Source organism: Copadichromis virginalis, linkage group LG12 (genome assembly GCF_057382275.1).
Source record: "Copadichromis virginalis isolate Kocher_CV1m ecotype Utaka linkage group LG12, C_Virginalis_male_GT1.1, whole genome shotgun sequence".
In the NCBI taxonomy this organism is placed as follows: Eukaryota; Metazoa; Chordata; class Actinopteri; order Cichliformes; family Cichlidae; genus Copadichromis; species Copadichromis virginalis.
Genome location: NC_140629.1, coordinates 29,660,239 through 29,683,839, shown reverse-complemented (window position 1 = coordinate 29,683,839; position 23,601 = coordinate 29,660,239). Strand labels below are relative to the sequence as shown.

The 23,601-nt window shown below is 41.2% G+C and overlaps 1 protein-coding gene across 1 annotated transcript in view; it reads right to left on the bottom strand.

Moving 5' to 3' along the window:
• Window positions 1-22,763, bottom strand: part of nsd3 (nuclear receptor binding SET domain protein 3) — a 28,194-nt gene extending 5,431 nt beyond the window's left edge. Inside the window, exons 1-24 of the mRNA XM_085475920.1 lie at window positions 22,382-22,763; window positions 19,584-20,443; window positions 16,475-16,723; window positions 16,204-16,366; window positions 15,950-16,104; window positions 14,335-14,964; window positions 14,095-14,260; window positions 13,883-13,983; window positions 13,411-13,456; window positions 13,168-13,298; window positions 12,296-12,421; window positions 12,046-12,172; window positions 11,753-11,953; window positions 9,440-9,619; window positions 8,638-8,784; window positions 5,434-5,590; window positions 3,171-3,373; window positions 2,963-3,075; window positions 2,720-2,866; window positions 2,502-2,624; window positions 1,873-1,989; window positions 1,376-1,517; window positions 1,157-1,263; window positions 844-1,048 (exon numbers count right to left, since the gene is read on the bottom strand). Of these exons, the coding sequence (XP_085332046.1) occupies window positions 844-1,048; window positions 1,157-1,263; window positions 1,376-1,517; window positions 1,873-1,989; window positions 2,502-2,624; window positions 2,720-2,866; window positions 2,963-3,075; window positions 3,171-3,373; window positions 5,434-5,590; window positions 8,638-8,784; window positions 9,440-9,619; window positions 11,753-11,953; window positions 12,046-12,172; window positions 12,296-12,421; window positions 13,168-13,298; window positions 13,411-13,456; window positions 13,883-13,983; window positions 14,095-14,260; window positions 14,335-14,964; window positions 15,950-16,104; window positions 16,204-16,366; window positions 16,475-16,723; window positions 19,584-20,399 (4,552 nt within the window). The 5' untranslated portion in view covers window positions 20,400-20,443; window positions 22,382-22,763. The remainder of the gene's footprint in view (window positions 1-843; window positions 1,049-1,156; window positions 1,264-1,375; window positions 1,518-1,872; window positions 1,990-2,501; window positions 2,625-2,719; window positions 2,867-2,962; window positions 3,076-3,170; window positions 3,374-5,433; window positions 5,591-8,637; window positions 8,785-9,439; window positions 9,620-11,752; window positions 11,954-12,045; window positions 12,173-12,295; window positions 12,422-13,167; window positions 13,299-13,410; window positions 13,457-13,882; window positions 13,984-14,094; window positions 14,261-14,334; window positions 14,965-15,949; window positions 16,105-16,203; window positions 16,367-16,474; window positions 16,724-19,583; window positions 20,444-22,381) is intronic.
• Window positions 22,764-23,601: the final 838 nt, after the last annotated feature.

Below are 23,601 nucleotides of genomic sequence, written 5' to 3'. Positions count from 1 at the left end.
CACAACTCTGATCATCACACTTCGTGTTTTCTTTGATTGGGAAAACTGGTGTAAAGCATGTGAACCAGATTACAAATGAGTATGTGCTGATCTTTGATATAGATTAGATAGAACTTTATTAATCCCTCGGGTGGATTTCCAAAAAAGCATAGGCCCAGGACGAGCCTTCCTGTTAACTGTCACACTGCTGAGAGATCGTCATCTAGACACTAATTCAGCACAGAAGTCAAAACAGACGGATAAAGGTAAAAAGTGTCCAATCAGTGTAACATCTACCTCCACAGAGTAGCTTAATTTTTATATGCTCCATTACATTTCTGATAAAAACAAAAGCTTTAAAAGTAAATGGAGTGGATGTCTCTCCCTGCCTCCTTCAGACACTTCTGCATCTGTGTCCCAGCTACAAATCCAAAATGGAAAGCTCATGGAAAACTGATGCATAAGGACAGCATACAGGGGTGGATGGGAACAGTGACTTAAATGCTGTGCTTTCCACCACCTTTGTCGTTTTCCTGCTGTGCTGATTTTTTTATGTTGTGGAGTGAACTGATTTTTGAGGACAGGAGTTTCCAACCTCAAAAAGAGATCCCAAACAAAAACTTGAGCTGTCAATGAGATGATTTACAGAACAGGAAATTCTTCTAATATCCTGTCCTAATACATCTGCTTTAATTTCCGGTACATTACTGATAACATAGTATTATAGAGAAGGTTTGAAAGTACAGACAGCCAATTAAAAAAAAAAAAAAAACCCTGGAAAACTGCAAGAAACTGACCTGCAGAAACGTTTCAGGAGCAACACAAACTAAACAAAAGCATGCAGAAAGTCATTTCTGTCGTTACCGTATGGCGGTTTGGTGAGGTTGAGACACAGCAGGTGATACGCTTTTGGGCAGTCCTTCCTGTCACACATCACCAGCTCTCCTCCTTTTCCGCAGCAGAAGCAAAAGTACTCGTGTGTGTGTTTGCCCTCCGGCCGCAGTTTCCGCTTCTTCTGCTTCATCTTTGCATTCCTGGCCTTTTCCTCTTTCTCCGTCACTGCAGCACTCTGCAGGAAATATGATAAAACAAGAAAGAGGTATCAAACACAGGTTCCAAACTTGGCTGCTCCTTCTTAGGTACTCTGAATTTTAATGGGGATGACAAACATCCTCACCGATGGCTGGACCCCAAGAAATCCAGAGCAGTTGTCTGATCCACAGTGACACGACGTTCTCCTGTTGCCCACACAGTGCAGATTGTAGTTAAACGTCAGCTCTGTGCCTGCAGGGACACCAGGGAGAAGAGCAACATTAAATGGGAATCATCCAACTTGCTCTCAGTACATTTAATATACATGAAGGAAAATGTGTGTCAGAGCTGCAGATTAACTCACCAGCCTCGATGTCACAAAGGGCAAAGATTCCAATACGAACGTCGCCGTTTACCGTCCACTTCTGGGTTTCGCAGTTTGGGCTGCAGCTGTGGTTAATAAACCGAGACGAGTTTCCTTTTGGGCCAGCGTCGATGACACGATCCTACCGGGAAGACGTGAGTATTAAGACACCAGAGTTTAGGAAATGTTCTTCTGTGGACGATTTATGTATCAGGGATGTTATGTGAACTGACCCCAAATTGGACAAGGAAATGAATGGATGAACAAATAAATGGGACAGTCAAGGACTGAAAAATTAAATCAATGAGGAAGTGAAAAAAAAACAAAACAATTTAAGATCACTGAAAAGTATGTTGGAGTCTTTTGGGGGCGTTTCTAATGGATTATCTGACTAATATTACAACTTGTTGTATGTTACCTATTGTTACCTGTTGTATGTTATCTATTGTTGTTAGCATTGTGTATCCTGAGTGTCCAGTAAACGTCACAGATGTTACCTTGGTGAGGGTGAGCATGTAGAAGTTGGTCACATGATTTTCATGGGCACGTTTGATTCGCTGCTGGCACTCTTCTGAGTCTATCACCTCTCCCACATACTCGGCCACAAAGTCACCCTGCAGGAAACAACAAACACATTTATATTGTTTTAGTTATTACACAGACACGCACTTAAAAATTACTTATTGCTAGGAAGCAGACTGACAACAAATAACAAACACACATATGAGAACCACTGATTTGCTGAACTTTTACACTCTTGCCTGGCAGATGAAACTGATTTCTAGATTTTTGAATTTACATATCTAGAAACTGCTACTGCACTCAGATGTTTTTGTTTGTATGCAGAAGAAGATACTTATAGCATAAATGAACATATGTTAACAAATATCACAGACACTGGGGCGTTTAAAAGCTTTTCTGCAGGGTAGGCAGCTTGCAAGATTAATAAGAAGAGCTTTTATTGTAATCTATTCAGTTTTTTTATTTTTCAGTATTTTTCTATGTTTAATTTGATTGTTAAACTAATTTAGATTGCTTTATTTAACATTTCAGCTTGTAGCAAATACAAATCAGATGCGCTGATGCTCTTTAGATGAAAGGTCTGCATTTTAAGTGCAGCGCCCACCTTCTTCAGTGCCTGGTTTGTCCTGAGGCCCCAGCCACACCCTTCCGTCTTTATCACTTCTGTTTCTGCATACAGCCGTTTGGAGAAACACTGATTCTCACAGCTGTCTCCTGCAGGGCACACCTGATCACAGGAGCACAACCAACCACAGAAAGTTAAAAGTTAGATTTTATTACCTGAATCACAAATGACATAAAAACCCAAAGATGCACGCAGACCTGTGGGTGACACTCGTACTGCAGCATGCGGTTGAGACACTGGGACTCCAGGCTGCAGGGATGCTCATCTGCTGGCTTGCAGTTGCATCGCTGAATTTCTGACAAGTCGGCCACGTGCACCTGAACTTTCCCCACAGGCTTGTTGGACTGACAGGAAAACAAAGCAGCCACAGAATTAGTAACAACCCTGAAAACTTGACGATCAAAACTTATAACCACCTTTTGGTCTTTCCATCTGCTCACCTTGATGAACTTGTAGGGTGGTGGTTTGCGAGAATTGCGGTCTTGCTTTAGAGCCTCCCTGCTCTCCCTCTGCGCCTTAAGCTCCTGAAAGCGCCGGGCTGCTTCTTCCAGAGCTAAAAGATGAATAGCGACTCAGAAAATCATCTTTTCTTTTGGCTTGAAGTGATATCACAACAGATTAGAAGGAAGGATTTTAGGAATATGTTACCTTTCTTGAAGGTTTTGTTAATATTGATCTGTCCTGTGACAAAGTTCTTGTCATTCTCCACATATGGGAAGACGCGGCCTTGGTTGATCCAGTAGTAGTCATGGGAGCCAAAGAAGAAAACCGGGAAGTCACCAATATCGTGCCGAAGACTCTGAATGTTTGATGGCACCAGGCGAGGGTTGCAGATCTCTGCAGGCCACCACCTGGCAAGCAAGGGACATCATTAGAAAATCAAGGGCAAAAGTGAATAAGAATAAAAATACCTATAGGCCACAGAAGCCTGTGATATGAAATTCCACAATCTAAATTTACAGATAAATCCACGATGCAGCGAGTCCTCGAAAAGGTGAACCATGACTTAGAGAGGAAATACTGTATTTATTTGTTTCTGCCTAGAAATTTTGTTTTTTTAAATCAAATTCAGAGCTGCTTCATCAACAGATTAATAATTATCTGTGTGCACACCTTTAATCTGCCAGAAGATTCTAAACTGTGAGACAAATATTGAGCCTGACTGACAGTCAGTGTGAGAGCGAAAAGCACTGCTCAGTGTTTCCTGAATACCTGCATTTATATTATCACATCCTGTTTCCCCATGAGGTGTGAAAACAATGTGCTACACCGAGTTTAAACAGACCAAGACCAACAATCTGCATGCACGCACCCCCCTGACATGTTTGCGGTTCTCAGGCTCATATTAGATTTCTTCCTGCTGCAGACGCAAGTAAAAAACAGATCGTTTAAACCACTGACAGCTCAGCTAAATAAAATAGTCTAGTTACAAGATCCTCTATGATGGGGTGGGATATATTAGGCAGCTGGTTAACAGTCTATTCTTAAAACGTATGTGTTAGAAGCTGAAAAAATAGGTTGTGTGTCTCTCAAAGATTTAAGAGACAAACTGCGATGCATGTCCTGTTTTGCGTTGCCAGTACACAGCATTTACCAACAGAGGCCCATGGGAATACAAGCAGACAACTGAGATTACTGTCTCTGATAACACTGAGGAATAAAGGCTGTCCTGTGTAGCTGATCTGCCAGATTAGCTACTGTAGCACAAATAAGTGAAACTCTTAATGGTGGTCATGAGAGACTGATGAATAAAACAGTCAGCACTCTCATGCTAGCTTTAAGCACAAGCAGTGGTCATGTGAGCATCAAAAATGGATCACTGGTTGTCTAGTCTGATGAATCATGTCTTCTTTACGTCATGTGAACGGCTGGGTGAGTGTGTGTTGTTTACCTGGGGAAGAAATGGTAAATGGCCTGTATTTGTATAGCGCTTTACTAGTCCCTAAGGACCCCAAAGCGCTTTACACATCCAGTCATCCACCCATTCACACACACATTCACACACTGGTGATGGCAAGCTACATTGTAGCCACCCTGGGGCGCACGGACATGGCAGTTAGGATGCACTATGGAAAGAATAACAGCTGACAGAGACAGTGTGATGCTCCTATCAGTGTTTTTTGTATTCATGTGGTTGTTACGATGACATGGAACAAACACTGTTGCATGACCAGATACATAACTTCATTGCAGCCGTTCACTCTGATGGTGTTTTCTAGCAGGAATGGAGAATGACTATCTTCACAGATTGATGATGATTTCTTTTGTCTTCTGCTCCGTTTAATTTTAGTGTCTTTTATTTTAACCTTTTATTATGAATACTGGCTTTTGTAAAGGAGTTTGTAACTCTTGAGAGGAAAAAGTGCTAAATAAACAAATATTGCTTGGGTCTCCAAAGTCTCTAAATCCTCATTCTGACTGAGCAGCAACTTGCAGGACTTAAAGGCTCTTCTGCTAACGTCATGGTACCCGATACTAAAGGAAACATTCAGTGGATTCTATGCCTTGATGCGTCAGACACAGTGTTGGCAGCACTAGGGGGACATAAACGGTATTAGGAAGGTGGTTTTAATATTGTGGCTGATTGTTGGTCTTAATTTTTTTAAGGCTCTGGACAAAAGATACTTGAACAGTTTCAGCTTCTGTGGCAGATTTAAATTATCAAGACTAGAAGGATTATTATAAGAAAGGAAACAGTATTGCTGGTCATTACTGGGTTTCTGGACAACAGCGGAGGTCTACGACACAGAAGACTATGTGCAATCAACTTTCTGTGGTTTTTTTAAATAGGATTAAAAGGTAGAAATCATGCACTGAAATCTAAACTATCACTATCTTATCCTTTAAATGCATCCATACCACAAAGTGACAGCTGCATAACCCTCAGCTGTCCCCAATCTGTGCTTCCTACCTGTAGTTGCCTAGTTTGACCCAGACAATTTGTTTGTAGTGAGGTTTCTTCCCTGCCCTGCAATCGCTGCAGGACCACGACCCCTCCGGCATCTCCATCTCCAGACACTCCGGGTGGAAGGAAGCTGGGCATGAGTCGCAGCACAGCAACTTGCCTCCTACATTTGTATGGATGTATACATGTGTGTGTTTGCGTATGTGTGTATGGATGTGTGTTTGTGTTTGTATGTGTGTATGTGTGTGTGTGTGTGCATGCGTTGTGGGGAGGGGGTGGGTATGCAAAGAGAGGAGGAGTGCATGATTAGGTGATGCACCTTAACACCTGGTCAAACTCTGAATCTCATTTGCAGACAAGCCTATTAACTAAAAGTACAACTAGTACAAAGTCTATAAATACAGAATACAATCGTGGTTTTCTAGCATCTAATGTGAGTTAAAACAGTGTTCCTTAGGAAGACATTCCTACCACAATAACATCTGGCTATTAATCTAAATGAAAAACTAAGGCTAGGACCTTCTGGTCTGAGTGAAGCCTCCTGTAACAGCCTGACGGCATGAATGAAATGACTGGAAACCCTGCATGGGTTTCCTGGTTTGGGTATAGCATTTTATTGCAGCGGTTACAGCATGTCTGGCAATCAGATTCAGAGCACTGTACCAAGACCAGTCTTATGGGAAATACATGCGGTAGCACCGGAATAAAAATCAGCCAGCAGGTTAACAATGAATCAGGGTTATACTCAAATAACAAAGTACTGGCAAAAAGCCGGCATGCAGTCCAGCTCATAAAGCAAACTTCCCATCACACATATCACATTCTGCACAGACCAGCTTGCATGGAATCAAATCTTTACAGTATTTCCATTTCCAAAATGTAATTTAAAAAAAAAATGCAATAGCAGAATTATAATTTTTAAAAAAGAAGAAAAAACCCTGTAATTTAACCTCCATCACCTGGAAACAGTTCTTTGCTTAATTGTACTAAATGATTAGGATTATATTCCATCCAAGGCAGGTCAAAGCTCAAAGACATGAGGGGAGCCAAAATGTCATACTGTTTGAAATTTTCAGTCAAAAACAAACTTAGTTGCAGTTGCCATAAAAGAGGTGACGCCGGACGAGGTCTTTCAAATCAAAACCAAGCCCAGAGTGCTGAAGCAGAGAAGCAATGCGCCTCCAGCAGCGAGAAGCTCCACAAACCACAGAGAAAACCTGAACCAACCCAGAGCATTGGGACTTCATACATCCATGCTGCAGGTCTAAGGACCAATTTTATTTTACCAGCAGATAAACTGATTTATTTTCTTTATAACCGACTATTTTAGCAAAGAAGTTTGTAGATTGGTTGCGCATCAGCAACCAATTTTACGATGGGCCTCATGCAAGAACCACTCATACAAACAAAGCAGATCTACGATAAATAAGAACTTTTCACGTTCAACAGGATGAGTGAACAAAATTCATGAGCTGTTCAGATTAGTTGTGTTAAAAAGAGATTTTTCCACATTAGTCTGACTTTTAGCTTTGCACTGACCATCCCCACCCCCCGGGCCCTGGACTCGTACCGGTCCGTGAGTCGTTTGGTACCGGGCCGCGAGAGTTGAGGCTCAGGTGTGAAATATATGGTTTTCAGGGTTTTTAATCGGTTTTCAGCGTTATTTTGTTATCATTTTTATTGTTAACTCGGTTTTCCTCGGTCTTTTCATGTGTGTTATGAATAAATCTTCTTTTTTTCGGTACCGGTACTAGTTTTATTTTGTTGTATTTATCTGCGACACCTTAAAGGCCGGTCCGTGAAAATATTGTCGGTCCGTGACGCACAAAAGGTTGGGGACCGCGGTTTTATTCTGTAATTGACTTAAAAGACGAATAACCAAATACCTCTCATCCTGCTGAACAGTATCCGTGTTTGTGACACTGGTTCCTCTTCATTGCTTCCCATCGTAACTTTGCAGAGAGAATTTGTCGCCTCTAACTTCATGCCAAATTATTCCCTTTTATACATGTAGAGTACTGCACAAAGGTTTAAAGGCATTTCAATGTTTAGGTTCTTATCATTCAAATAGTACCAGGGTGTCAGGGAACGGTCTGCTCAGCCAAACTCACATCATAGATGCCCAAATATTCAACCAAAGTCATAAAGCTATAAAGAAGTATCTTTAGCATCAAAAAGAAAACATCCTGACACCTTAGAGTCGGTCTTGGAAAGTCTGCAAGGTTTCATTTATTCTGGAAAACACTTCTTTTTGACTCTGAGAATAATCATAATTTACAAAACAACATTCATGTTTTATTCAATATGACCCCAAAGAAGTCAATGAGCCAGTAAAGTCATGAACGCGTTTACTTTGATACAACCAGAAGTGTCTTTGCAATGACCATTACCACAGAAGACATGTTTGGCTTTACTTTTCAGACCCAGAAGCTACGTCCATCTTTTATAGAGTCTATCGTAATAACATACTTAGGCAGATGAGATGTGTTATTTCAATTATGTCGCCATCTCTTTTAATTTTGTTGATTAATGAACAAGCACAAATGTATCTTTTTCATATCTTTAATATGAATACGCAGCCATGAGGCCTAGTTGTATAGTACAGTGACAATATCCACGGATTGATTGCCTTAAATATTACACATTTTGCATAAATGAATAAATTCAATCTATATAATTGCACACCAAACTCCAGCGAGTCGGTAATTCCTCACTCTAGCTTTATCAGTTAAAGAATCGCCTTTTTTGTCCTTTTATTATATACAAGAGCACAATTTCTGCCTAATCTACTGCGCTGTTATTGTGTGACAATGAGTCAGCAGTACACAGCTAAACAGAATTGATGTACACTTGTGCCTTTCTAAATGTAATATCTTTGAAAGACCAATTTTACAATAATTTTACTTTTGTGACTCTGGCTTCTCATATGCAACCCTTCAATGAGAGGCTTGGGATGAGAGCACAAGACTTAATTCTTGCATGAGGCCCACTGTTGTTTTGTTAATGTGTTAGGGAACTTGGCTGAAGTTACTCTGCGTCACTCTGCGTTAAAATTAACTGCATGTGTAGTCAGTTAATTAACTTTGCACCTCAAGGCTTTGAAATGAAAGATGTGTACAAAAAGGGAGGGAAGGGGGTCAGAATGGGAGCAGGCACAACACAAACACAGACCAGTGGGACAAAGGAGAAAGAGAAAAACTGTTCAGTTACCTTTCCCAACATTCTTTTTGGTAGCTGACGAAGGAGAGGGAATCATAGGTAATTTCAACTCAGCACGATTTGACTCAGTCAGAAGGTAGTGGGACTTATAGGCATATGAACTTAATATGGTGTCAGTAAGGTCTTGCACTAACAGCCCTACACAAGACACACAGGAAGAGACGGGGGTGAGCCGCAGTCAAACTCGAAAATTACCCAAAGTTTACAAAAAGAGAAAGAACAAACACGCGTGCACAGCCACACAAACACACATACTCATACACAGTTGTAACACGCACAAAAAACAAAAGTAAAACAAAGTTGGTCTCAACAGAAAGAGGCCAGACAGTGCACTCAACTTGAAGTTAAATGTGAGGCTTAAACGAGCTAAAAGTCACAAAGAAAAAAGGATGTTTTCTTTCATCGGCACTCAGGACAGACGTGGTTCTTTTAAGTGGAGTGCAGTGTAACAGCCCGACTCGTTCATAGTATTAGTATCATGATGGAAAACAGACACAGCACTGCTATCCATGAACAACAAAGCCAAACATGAAACATGTAATATTAAAGATACCTAAATGAGATGTTACTGCGTCAAAAAGAGGTTAAAAGTGTATAAAAAACAAACAAACAAAAAAAAGATGACAATATGAGATGATGCAGGCAAGAAGAATCGATCTTGGATTTCGCCACAAGATTCAAATCGTCTGGTGTACGGTAATTAAGAACTGCTTGTGTCTGCAGCATGGGGCGAGGGGGAACGTCACTCCTTTGGCTCGGGGGTTTGTCGGTGTGTAGGGTGGGGAAAGCTTACCTCGGGCACACAGGAAGCACCATCCCACGTTGACGGGGGAGGTGAGGAGGCCGTTCTTCTTGGCGCTGCCGTGGTTGCTGCAGATCATGATGTGGTGAGTAAGGATGACACTGCCTGCCGCCACGCAGCTGTCGCTGGTGTGATAGGCCAACGGACAGCGGATACAACGAATCAGACGACCTGGAGGGGAAACAGATGAGAGAGAGAGCAGATTTTACCACAATCGTGGTATAAATTTGCCTTTATGTCTTTGGCCTTGTGACGTTCTCCAAGAAGGTCAAGGAAAAATGATTAGGTAGGAGGTAATCATTCTGGAGTATTCAACTGTACTCTAGGGCTGCTAAAAAATAAATACATAAAAAAAAAAAGTAAAAGACAAAAAGAGGTGCACATGGTCTGGGTCTTTATGACCAGGGTGCAAACAGAGGCCCTCAAGCCATCCTGAAGACATGCACTGGAGTCACGTGAAGACACTGCTGGAAGTAGACAGGATGAGGTGTCCTTGTAGATCCGAGATTACCTTCTTTTCGTGATCATTAAAAAACAAAAATGGAAGTATAATTGGAATCCAATTAATCACTCAGCCTAACAACACAGCTCTGCTCACTTCTTTTTACTGCTGAGATTCTATTAAAAACAAATAGGTCATATTCCTTTAATGGGCTCCAGCTGTAATTAAAGGAAAGCAAAAGGAAAAAGACAACCGACTAGAGAGACTTCAGCTCCAAGTTATTGAAATCTATCTTCACAGTACTTAAACAACAAAACAGAATCTGACAATAGATTTTCCATAGGGCACAAGAAAACCTGGAGATTTGCGCAGTATTTACTCAGGTTTAAAAGGAAAAAAAAACTAAGCTAGACAAAATGGTAAGGCTAATTTTTGAACCTAAACTATTTTTTGAAAGAAGCCATCTGAGAAGCTCAGAGGGGAAATGTGACTTTTCAACATCTAAAATAGAACAAAGTGTTACAAAAACACAAGAGATCACAAGTCAAAAAGATTGAGAGTCACTGCTTTGGGCTGTGTAGACATATACTGAACAAAACAACACGAGTTTCTCCTGCTGGGACTGGATTTAAAATAAGTTCTTCATAAAAAGTTTTCTCCACTGTATTATAGAGACTGATGGCCTGCTGTGCCTAAGCACTACTGATTTGTATTTATTTATTTTAAACAAAAGCTTCAGCTATTTGCAAATGTATCTTTTTGGTACAACTGCTCTCATTAACATTTTCACATGAAAAAATATATAGATATTAAAAGTGGATTAAAGAACCAGAGAAACATGACTTGAGAAAAATCCAGTAAAGTAACAACCTAAAACGATTTGACTCCTATCAAAGTTGCACAGGTCCTCACCTGCATCCATTTACACTCATAATGATCTTAGGTATGTGAAAAGAAATCAGTGTTATTTGATTTTTCTTTGAATCATAAAGTTTTTTCCCCATTTGTATACAAAATATAATTCACTGAAAATGATTCTTTCAGTCCTTTTCAAAGTCATTTCATGCAAAACCAGAGCAGTGTCCGGTAGGTGTTAGGCGTGTTTTTTTTTCCTTTCCAGCCTTTCCTCTCTTCCCACTTGGATGACTTTCATGTCTGATGGCAAAGGTATAAATCAGTTCATTTTCCTAAGGGTTTCCCTGACATACTGGGATTGTTGTGGAGGGCTGCAACAACACACTTATAAAGAGATAAAATTAAAATGGAGCAGAATTGAGTTCCACTTATTATTACAGTCTTCCACTACAGTTCCAGTTTCTCATGTGGCCCCTTGGGAAAATGAACCACGCACCCCTGGTATAAATCATAGTTGTCGATATCACTTTTAGCACCTCTGCATCGAAGCGCATCTTTTCTCATTTGCAGATATTTCCTGCAGGATAATGTACGATCGCCTAAAGACCTTTCCAGGAGCAAGCCAGTTTACTTTCTCCAGTGCTCGACAGTCTCCAGGTACTTCTCACCAAACAGAACAATTTAACTTTGACATGAAGAGGATGTTTGTGCCAAGGCTGTCACCAAGTATTCTTCATTAAATCTGGCACAAGTTCTCCCACAGTCTGTTTTCTCTGAAGAAGACACTCCTATTTACTTCTAATGCATTTAACTCTTACATATTTCAACAAAGAATCACAAGCTTGATTTCAATGTGAGCTTTGTTCTATTAGTCAGTCAGTATCATCACCTAAGGAGTCTAAACTCCATTTTAATGACCCTTTTTCTATCTATCACCAGCTCACACCCCTACAGACTCAACCACGAAATTACTAAAGGCCACAGACAAAAAAGGGAAGCTGTTCTACCTTTACTGGCTCGTTGTGGGTCTCTCTCCAGACAGCAGGTTGAACAACTGTGCTGAGGGCAGCTGAAACCTCCACCTGGGCTGCTGGTGGTTCCCGGGAGTTTACGGACACAGTCCTCGTGATAGTAACAACCACATCCAGACACAGAGCAGCGCGTCACCTCCATGCCCACTGTTTTACAGCTAAAACAAGGATGGTTCCCTAGAAAAGGAATGTCAGAGAACGTGCTGTAGAAAAGCGCCAAACACTGCAAATATGATGGTAGATATGTAGTTGTGTTTGAATTCACTCACCTGTTCTACATTCTGTGCAGCTAAATCTTCCTTCAGGTGGGGACGACAAACCGAGACACTCCATGTGAAACTGCTTGTTGCAGTCACCTTCACATACCATCAAACCATCGCCGTACACCTCGCAGATCTACACAAAAACACAGAGAGTGAGGCAGTTTAAAAATATACCACACAAATATACCACACAACCAATGCCTGTAAATGTTTAGAAGAAAGAGCAGAACTGAGGCGAATCATGAGCAACGCTGACCTGGCACACAGTGTCCCTCTTGCTGGTGCTGCTGTCCTGACGGGACAGGCCAGAGTCCACAGACTGAGTATCTGAAGCATCTGCATCTGCTGCTGCTGGACTATCAAGACTCTTCCCAAATAAGCCCTGAAGCAGAGATGCACTGAATGTAAACCAGAGTGTTTAACCAATGCGTCGGGTGTGCAGACATTTTTTCTTATCTTACACTGGACCTTTGTGAATTGTATCCTCATCGAACCAAGCTGTTTAAGTTCCTCTCCCTTTACCCTACTTTTTCCTGATTGGCTGTACCTCGCAAACAGAAGCTTCTGCGCTCACAGTCAGAGCTGCGCACCTGAGATGACCAAATTAGGAATATCCACTCTCTACATATAAATCAAAGAGTAGGAAAAAACTGGCAAATGAGCAGCCCCAAGTCTGAGCTTGAGTTTGCAGGAATTACTTGTACGTGGACCATCATCATAACAATACATATATGACAGGAATGACAAAAAGAGTATCAACTGCTTCAAGTGTCTTCTTTTCTTCAGCAGCAGAGAAGCCAAAGAATAATATAAAAACATGTAAATAATAAAAAAAAATGATCATCCTTAAGAAGGTAAAAGCTTAAGAAGTGCTCATTTCTGGTTTTAAAGGGTGCAATGTTGGGATCTAAACAGGCCTATTGCTTACAGGAATAAAAATAAATTAATGCAATAAGAGCAAAATGAATCAGAGATAATGAAAACATGACTGAGATCGAATTTTGCACTATGAACAGTAAACATCTCTGCATGCATGGCAATAATGTATGGATATTTAGCCTCTGGACTAATGGAGACAAATATTTTGTGTGCAGAAAAAAAGCCCTCGGTCATGTCATTCAAGGCTACCTGCGGGTCGTTGAGGCCTCTGGAGTCTGAATCAGACGTGTCTCTGTACTGAGATGAAGCCATTTCGACATCTGTTGATGCTCTGCTTCGCTTCTTCAGTGGCTTGCACGCATCTGAGATCTCACTAGCTCCTACACGATCACATGGGGGGGGGGGAAGAAGAGACAGATTTTGTCTTTCTACAAGTACAAAGAGCTTCCATGACAAATGATTTACAGCGTGTGTGAATGAATGATCGCTCACCTTTCTGTGAACCTGTCCTCAGCGTGGTCTCTGGAGCCATCTCAGCCTGCAAGGAGATTAAAAGTGCAGGTTCAGGTTATCTCAGGTCTTCTTAGTTTGGATTCTAAGCTGTCTCATTCAATTTAATGAAACTATTCCTGCACAAAAATTCAGGAAAGTTTGCAAAACAAATCTGAATATAGCTCAACACGTGCATACCTGGATTATTTTGGAAGACAGATACACAATTTCACAGTTCTCCTGCCAACTCCTGCGGTGTAGGAAAAATACAGCTGCCCAAAGCTCTATCATATTACAAAATCCTTTTAGCAGCATTTTAGCATCTGATAAGCTTTCAAACTGCTAAAGCTGTTACGTGAACAGAAGTGCTAGGCTCATATTTCAATTTTTACTTTATTATATTTTTATATTCTATAAAAAAAGACAGGGAGAGAAAGGTATGGCATACTGATTCCCTGTGGAGGACTAATACCTGCTCTTTTTTGGTTTTCTTCTTAGGGACGAGATCGTTGCCTCTCTCTGACTCAGACCTGCTTCTGACACACCGCCGCTGAAGCTTCCTCTCTTGAGAACCTAAAAAAACAAAACAAAACACTAAGCTGCATCTCTTTCTGACTTTGTCAATTTAATCCATAAAATTGAGAAATGCAACAGAAACACTCTGCATGTCTGTGTTTCGCCAACCTTGCGGACTGCTGTGGTGTGATCCCGGAGATGAGGTCTGCTGCAATCCTCCCTCTTCACTCCTCCGACTCGCTGGGGAATCTCTCCTCTCCTCTCCCTCGTCCTCTCCTTCATCCCCATCTTCCTCCTCCTCTGGACTGGGCTCAGGTTTAGCTCTGCTGTCCTGCTGAAATCAACATTTGAATATTAGCTTACAGGATGTTTCTGCTGTGTACATCTTCTTCTGTCAGTTAGACCAACCTCAGGTGAGCAGTATCCCAGGTCGGGCTGCCTGCCTTCTCTCTCCACCCTCTCTTTCTTCTCTTCTTCTTTGTCCTTCTTTGGGGAGGCAGCTGCTTTTTTCTGGATAAGAGGCCAGTCACATTTTGTGATCTCCACATTCAGCCTCTTCATTGTGATAGAAAGAGGCAGCAGCTTCCTGGCAGCTGCCGTTTTCCACGTTTTGACCGGAGGCGGAGAGTCCTGCTGTGCTCGTGCATCACAGCCGGCATTCTGTTTCGGTGAGCTGGTCTTACGTTGGTCCCCCCTCTGGTTCTTATCTTCACTTGAGGCCTGGGAGTTTGCGTTGTCATCTGTGTTTGAAACACTACACTGTCTCCGTGGAAGCTGCCGTCGCGGAGGCTGCTCTCTATCTGGTGACTTTACATCTCGGTCCTCCTTCTTACTGATAGAGCTGCTTGAGCGCCGGCTTCGTTTCTCAGGTCTGATGTTGGGTTTCTTGCTGGGTGGGGCTTCAGTAGGGTCTGGGTCCACATAGATGAAGGTGTAGTTGTCAATTCGCTCCTGTCTCGTCATCAGAAAAGCATCCTCGGCGTGACCAACACCCACCTCCCACTGAGAACGTTCCCGCTGAGGGATAGGCTTCATTAGCTGATGAGAAAAAAAAGAAAACTCATGAACTTATAAACATGTACTAACCCTGGCATTCATGATTTTGGATTAACTGAAGGCTTTTCAGGGAGTTTTTAGAACAATAATAATAATAATAATAAAAAAATTAAAAAAAAGTGTTCCACATACTACATACATGACTAAAAACAAAAGAAGAGGTGTGTGGATCCAATAATTGGTATTGATTCGATATTGGTCAAAGATAGTGGGTAACACATTGGGGAAAATATAATCAGATGCTCCATTAGCCAAAACTACATGGTACAACCTCAGTTAACAGCATGCCATGAAGACAGATGTGACAAGTAACTGAGATTTAAGAATATCTGATTGGGTTAAACTGATATCTCGAGCTCAGACGTGTCTCCATGTAAATTTATTATTGGCTTAGCTGTGTAAGAGGGGAAAAAGACAGCATCAGATTACTAACCATCAGCATGGGAGATGAAAAAGTGGCACTGAGAAATCCCCACTATAAACACTGATGTTACATAAAGCTGTCTTATAATCCCAGTGAGGATGGGATGTCTGATGATGATGTTATGTGAAGAGGACAGCTCAGAATATGCCTTCATTAAGAAAAGGGAAAAATCTTTAAAAACAAATTAGACTTGCTCATTATTCTTTCAAACTAAGTATCCCAATTTTCACCCACTCAACAAAATCAAACATTTTTAAATGTGTGCCGCTGCAGAGGTCTAAAGCCTGAGCTTTTAACTCAAAAGGGATTACTTGCACATACGATGACCTCATTACTTGAAATTTTTTTTTAATATCTTTAATATGAGCATCCACCATTGTTACAGTGGCTGAAAATAAGGAAAAGCATAGCAGGTCCACTATATGGTTAATTCTGGTTAAAGATTTTTGAAACAATCTTTTTAAAAGCTGAAAACAACAAAAATTCTGTTTAAACAGTTTGTTTTCTTTAAGTCTTAAAAATAAATCTCCCATCTGTGCATACTTTGTGTCTCTCTACAGGGTTTGTGGTTTTGCGAAGTGTCTCTGACTGAAGCTCGTCAAACTGTTGCTTCCCCTGGTACATGACTATCCTCTTCTCGTGGATCCACGCTCGCTCTGCGACACTGCCAAAGAACTGGACGTGATATTCCCTGTGACCTGCACGGCAGCAGAGGAAAGAAAACAAGTTGCGGCACTTCTGTGTTTACACATTTACACACTTAAACTTGAACAACAAAGACGTTTAAGGGATTTTACCTCTGGTGTTGATGCGAGTGTGGACCTTCATCTGTGGGTCTGAGGACACCATGCAGGGCCACCAGGGGTAGGTACCCACCTTGGACCACACCAGATCTCCTATTACAAACTCCTTACAGAAGCCTGTCTCCTGGATCACTGATGGATGATGGACCTTAGGAACCTAAACATGAACAAGTCACTGTTATGTTTTCAAAATGTTTACTACAAACCACAGCAGCTGATCTGCGACGACTTCAAACTGCTTTGGTGAGTGAACATGAGCTCTTGCCTTCGGCGTCTTTGGTTCGGTTTTAATAACGGTCTTCGGAGGCTTCTCTGTCTGCACCGGCGGTGCTTCTTTTGGCGGCGGCTGGACGTGGGTGTCCTCTGTCTGGCCTGTGGTACCTGGCTGTGTTTGGCTCGTGTCCAGGCTCTGTTCCTGAGCTTGCAGCAGCAGTCTTGCACTCTTTTTCCTCTTCTCCTTCTTCCTCTCATGTCTGCGCTGCGCCTGAGCGGCCTCGTTCTTCTGAGACTCTTTCTGAAGACGGGGAAATAAACAGAAAGAAGTCAGCTGCGATGAGACGGCAGTTCATTTTGTTGTGTTTTTATAAAAGAAACAACTCAGAATTTCCTCAGATGTCCGCTGCTTTAGGGATTTTGAAGAATAATTAAAAATAAACTAAGATGTGCACGGTAATAATTCCATTAAAAAATAAATGGACTGATAAGATTTCCAATTAATACGCACAGTTATTTTGCCAAGGTGTCTTGGGATTTAAACAGGACATTTTATGTTCATTTCCATCCGCATAATTTTATTCTTGGACTGCAGCAGAGTAGCTTTATGGTTAAAATAATCCTCATTTATCTAGTACTGAGCCTGGGTATACTCAGTTTATTTATCATCTGTCATTTGGGCTCTCTGTAAGTGAACTTCCTTCTGATTGGCTGCCTCTCATAAGCAAAAGCGACCTTCACACTTCCTGATAATGATATCCACTCCTTTCGAGATCATACGGAGTCAAGAGTTAAAAATTAATTTACAAAATAGAGCATTTAGACCAGTCTAAGTGTGAGCTTTTGGCTTACAAGTATTTGTCAACACACACTGACATCAATGCCTGACAATGTCCATGACAACATGGAAAAAGGGAGGAAAAAAGCATTTTTAAAGAACACAATGTCTTTAAAATGGGAAAATAATTGTGTTTATGCAAGTTTTTCCTTTACTGAGCAGAAGCATAAGGTGCAGGAAAGCCAAAATGTAATGTAAAGTTCCACGCTGTATGTGGACTGGCCGAGCTTACGTGTTGGGCGGCTGTCTAAAAAAGTACATGAGGCGTCATTGTTACAGTTTTTTAAGTTTTCGGCTTGCTTTTTCTTTCTGTTTGGTTTTGAGCATTTGTTTTCAATTCGGTACTATCCAAAATGAGTTTGCCTGTTTCACTTCAGTTTTTCATAATTTCCATCTTTTTAACTGTTACAATAGGGGAGGGCATGTTCAAATGACGCACCAAACTGACAAAGACTAATACCAAGGACATTTCCTGCGTATGATTTCCAAGTAGACAAGTTGTTAAACTTGGTTCTGTTTTTCTGAGGCCTAGTTTTTAAGCTTTATATAACTTAACTAAAACTGCTTTTCCACACCCAGTTTTAGTTTAGCTTTAGTTAACTATTAACTGTTATAGTAGAAGACACACAATTAGTTTATGCAATAATTAAAATAATCATTTATTGATGTCCCCAGACTGAAGTTCTGAAGCAAATTAGTTTGCAGCACCTCTGAACTATGTTTCACACGTCTTTCTCGGATTTAATTATTTATAAACCAAAGGAATAACAGACACGGGACGCAGCGGTTCAGATTAAAGTCAGTGTGTGCTTTCTTCTCATGCACAAACCTTTACCAGCAAACCCTTTAGGTTTACTAATACGCACATTAATAAAAACATACAAAGTTAAAAGCAAGGTTTTAAAATAAACACACACACAGAGCGAGTTTGTTAGTACAGCCATAAAGATTTGTGAAGAAACATGTGCTCATGTTAAAGAGGACTGCCAAACACGAGCAAATGTTAATAAAAACCTGACAATAAAACAATGTGAAAACTTCAGATGCTTGTTATATTTTGATAAAGTTTCTTTATCTGCATTTTTTTTTTATTCCTGTGAGAAAAAACAATTTAAAGATTTTTAAAACAAAAGGAGCAACAACCAGTTAATTCTGTTCTTTGACAGGCTGAAACCAGCATTAGTTTAATATTTATCCTTAAGTTCCCTAAATAATTAAACTTGTGCTTTTTACGTGATCTTTACTCTTCCTAGAAAGAAAGAAAGAAAGAAAGAAAGAAAGAAAGAAAGAAAGAAAGAAAGAAAGAAAGAAAGAAAGAAAGAAAAACTGTCTGCAACACTGTGAACAAACTGAGCTGAAGGTCATCACAGTCATCTGGTATTCAACATTAGCTGTGAACGGGATCTCTAATCGTTTTCGTTTTGATCCTCTAATTGATTACGTTGCTAATCATTTCAGCTCTAACATCAAGTAAGAAGTTTTTCTTAACTTTATATAAATATAAAACATTAGTCCTTGTCTTTTTCAGAGAGACAGTACAGCAGATTGGCCGCAACCTCAACCAGAATCGTTCAAATCTGGTAAATTTTATTAAATCCTCTGGCAGTAGCTGACCAGAGCTAAATGACGATAGTATGTATGCATACATTATATAAAGACTAGAAAATGCACTTTCACCCCATGACCTCCATTTGAACAGCTCTTGTTATCTTGCTATCCAAACTTTGATTAAATTAAAGGGGCTGATCCTGATAATGTGCAGCCTTTAAGCTTCTGGAGAGTTTTTAAACTCATCAATAACCCACGTGTTGTCATTGATGGCCCATTCCTTCTACACTTAATCAATTCAGATGGTAAGTGTAATTCCAGCTGCACTATCGTCTCTTGATTTTGTTGCTCATAGGCTTGGCTCTTGATCTTAGTCGAGAACACCCGGGCTGATTTTGTAACTCAAAGTTTTAGTTCTCATAGGAATGGCTAACTATAAAGTCTAGTTTGCAGAAAAATTAGCTTAAACATTATACATTTTGTAATTATTAATGCAATTTTTTAAAAATACATTAAACTCTGGAGAATCAGAGGTTCTTCAGCTCTGTTCTACCACATGAAAAAAAAAATGTTTGAAGCAATTTTGAAAAGGAGATAGCAGTCAGATCATGCATCTTTTTCATTATATGAAATAATAATAAAAAAAGAAAACAACACTGTGCGCACCTGTGCAGATTTCCACATTTCCACCTAATCTTCTGCACTAAAAAGCATCTTTGGAAGAATAAACAAAAAGGTAAAAAGAAATGTTGCCTAAAAGGCTGTTGGCAGTTACCTGCAGTTCTTGCAGCAGGTCTCCGCACAGCGCAGACTCGAACAGCTCTTTGCCGTTCTGATACGTCTTTATGATCTTCAGCTTGATCTCCGGAGAGCTGGTTTTCTTCAGGACCCCACCAGAAGCACTGGATGGGGCGTGCGTGGGCTGAGACGAAGGGGTGTTGTCCACAAGTGAGGGGGGAGGACTGGACGAAGGCAGGTGTAACGGGGGAGGAGGGGGCAGGTTGTGAGTCATGATGTGAGGTGTCTGGTGTAGGTGATGCTGGGTGGGCAGGGGTGGCGGTGGAGGACTCTGCGGGTGTGAGTGGGTTTGTATGTGAGGTGGATTTGAGTGGATGTGGAGCGAATGGTGGTGGTGATGGGGATGATGATGATGGTGGTGGTGGAGGTGTGGGTGATGTGTGGACAGTGGGGGTGAAACGGGAGACAGAGGTCTTTCCTGGAGACCGGGACCTCTCAGGACGGTCCCCTCCACCGACACGAGGCCGTGGTCCCCGTAGCTCCGTATGGCCCCATAGCCATTAGCAGAGCCGTTGGGGAACTGCGAGTACATGGAGAATTTAGCCTGCGGTTCGTATATGCCCAAACCCGGCGGGTAGCCATTGGGGACCTGCGGCATGTCCTCCGAAGCCGATGGCGGGTACGGAAACTCTGCATCCAGGGCTGCATCGTAGGAGGGACCACCATCCTCACCCGGGTCACTGCCGGTGTCGCAGGTGCCTTCCTGTCTGATGTTGGCGGAGTCAATGAGCTGAGGGGGTTGCTGAATTGTATTTCCCATGATCCCTTGCATGAAAGAGAAGGAGAAATCCATTGTTGGGCTCCTGCATCCTTAACTGTCTTTTTCTTTGACTGGACCTGCCGACAGAGGTACACACAACTGAATGAACCGCAGGAAAGCTCAACAAGCACACAGCCAATAGTCACCAAGACCTTAGCTTCTATCCTTCAGGAATTATTAACAGATTATTTAACACAGAGCAACAGATTAACACTGCACACATCTGTGTTTCTGGGTTGGCCTTTTTTATTTAACTTTCTAGCAGTGTATTAAGCAAACTTGTTTGCAAATTAAAGCTTCACTCTGGAATCCCAAATTGTCACACACTGACACTTGGTGTCACATCTGAACCCACGGTTACCGTTTTTTAAGCCTCATTTTCAATGAAAAAGGCATATTTAAACCCAAACAATAATCCTTTCTCTAAATGGAACCAAGCAGATTTGGTGTCTGAAACGTATCAAACTGCAGCTGTAAATGAAGAGAAACTAAGAGCAAAGACAGAGTTACATCATCGGGTTTTTTGGCTCCCACAGTAAACACAAGGACTGTTTATTATTATACGAATAAAATAGCTAGAAAAACATCAGAATAACAGAGTTTATTTTTTGTTTATGACCACTGATCTGGGCTTTGGTAAATCTTTCTCACTGCAGATAAACACACGGGACTGTCATAAGTTCTGGAAAGAAGTCAGCCATCTACCGAATTGGGTTGCCATGTATCAGCTGTTTTCTGGTTAAAATATCTAGAAATTTCTGCTAATAATATAGTGTGAAACTTCTAACTCTGACTTGTAGAAGCACACACCTCTCCTCCCTTACAAACTCAGGGTTAGCTGACCATTAACTACACAACTTTAATTATCACTTCAGTGGCAGTTTCACCAGGCTCCTACTCCTCAAATCTGAGTTTTAGAGCAGCAGTTTGAATTATGTGGGATTTTTTTTTTTTAAACAGATGCACTGAGGAGATCTGCAGAATACTCATTATAATGATTACTGTGATAAACTCACAGGGTGGTCTGAATTGCAGACCCCATAAATCCCCATATTATCATCACAAACTCGGGTCATCTTCGTAGTGTATACTGAGAGGTCGTGCAAGCTCCTGTTCACAAGCTTTAGGTGATTTTTATGTGTTTATTTTCATCAACACAAACACATGGTGGCCTGCTTGCACAAAACAAAAGAGCAGCTACCAGAGGTGGGTTTGACCTCATGCACTGAACACTTTTAACCACCAGAGCTGATATAATTAATTAGGTTTAAAGTGTTGAGTGGGTAATCTGCTCCTCTTGTTGCGGTTTAACTTGTTAGCAGCTTTGCGAAGGGTGAACAACGGTGATGTAAACATCCAAAAGATGTCATCCAGCGGTCACTAGTCTCCTATAAGGACTTGTAGTATAACTTGGGTGTATATATAGTGTGGCAGAGATCAATAGCTGGCTATAGATGTGTTATTTTAATCAAACATAACAAAAAAGACGGGTGCATGCATGGGCATAACAAGGTTTCAATGACTGATCTTACAGCTTCCTGCGATGTTAGCTTGAAGCTACCTGGCACCAAAGGCATCGAAATGGAAATACAGGAGCCGTTTAAACGGTTAAAAGGCGAAGCACACGACGGGGATGTGGCTGTATGTCTTTCTGACACACTCGGGGACACATTTCCATTTATTAATGTTTTCTAATCCATCTAAGCGCACATGAAACAAGATGAAAGGAGGTGGAAGGGGAGGAGGGGGGAGAAAGCTAATGTTGGGTAGGCTAACGCTAACGCTGCCAATATGGCTGCCTGGTACCCCTTTAAATCAAATTGTCTGCCGTGATTATACCTCCATCACTGACGGTTTGTGGGGGGAAAATGTGCCCGAAAGCAAGCTGGCTACGACTGAAAACGAGGAGATGCAACATGCAGAGGCGGCCAACACTGAGCAGTAGCACCAGCAGCAGCACGGATTTTGATAGCGAGTCGAAAGATGCAGGAAAATACACAAAAAAATGTCAATACCTTCAGCGTGTCCCATTCTAAACACATACACCAGCCAGCAATGCTTCCTCGTTTAATCTACAGGAGGAGAAGGAGAAGGAGGGGGGTACAAAATAATAATAAAAAAATAATAATAATCCTGTGATGTTGGTAAAGCTCAGGCCTTTTCGTTTTAACGCAATTCTCCACAGAGAGGAGGAGGAGGACTCGATCTGGTCGCTGCCCAATCCCAACGCGGGGCTCTTCGTCAGTGCGAGGACCCGAAAACCTCAATCTGATCGCAACCCCCTTCCTGTCCTCTTCTTCATAATAATCTCTAGCACCCTCTTCCTCCGGTTTAACAAAAGCGCTCTGCCCTTTTTTTTCTTTTAAATTCTCGGTGGATCCAGCTCCTCAGCTCAGCGCCAAAATCACACTGATGCAGCCTGCAAGCAAGGGTCACCAGAGGCACCCCGGGAGCTGTAGTTTATATCTTACATTTGGTTAAACAGGAGGAAAAAGGCATCTGAAATGCACGGAAATAAAGGAGGAAACGCATGTGTGGGGGGTTTCATTTATTTATTTATTTTTAATGGGCTACACAAGAACATTTTACTGCTCGTATCGTGGATAAACACTGTTAAATATTTGATTTTTTTTTTAAATCATTATTGTTATTATATTTTTATCTCTGTGTCCACGGCACCATGTATCTACGCTTGCAGCAGGCTCTCCGATTGGCTTTTACGCGCCTCCTCGCCTGATCTGCTTCTCAGGGGGAGGAGGTGGAAAAAAGAAAGAGCTGTCACTCTGCCTCTTGTTTCTTGTTCCTGCATGTTGTTCCTGCAAGTGTTATTAGGAACACTTCCTTTCATATATCAAGGATTTCGTTCAGCAAGAAAGTGCCAGGTTTAAAGTCAAAGTCAAAGTCAAAGTCAACTTTATTGTCAATTCTGCCACATGTACAGGACATACAGAGAATAGAAACTTCGTTACTCTCAATCCCTAGATAAAATAGAAAATGAACATTTAAATATGAGTGATTAAAAATGCAAGTAAAATATTTTAAAGTAAAAAAAATTAAATAATATAATACAATTTTACATATAACAAGAAAGCTATACAATATACAATATAAGGGTAAATGACATTGAGTGCAAACCAGGCAGAGTAGTGCAAATAGGCAAATAGTGCAAATGGAGATTTGGTAATGTACGGTATGAGATAGTGTAACACAAAGTCTTATGAGGGTGGATGGATGG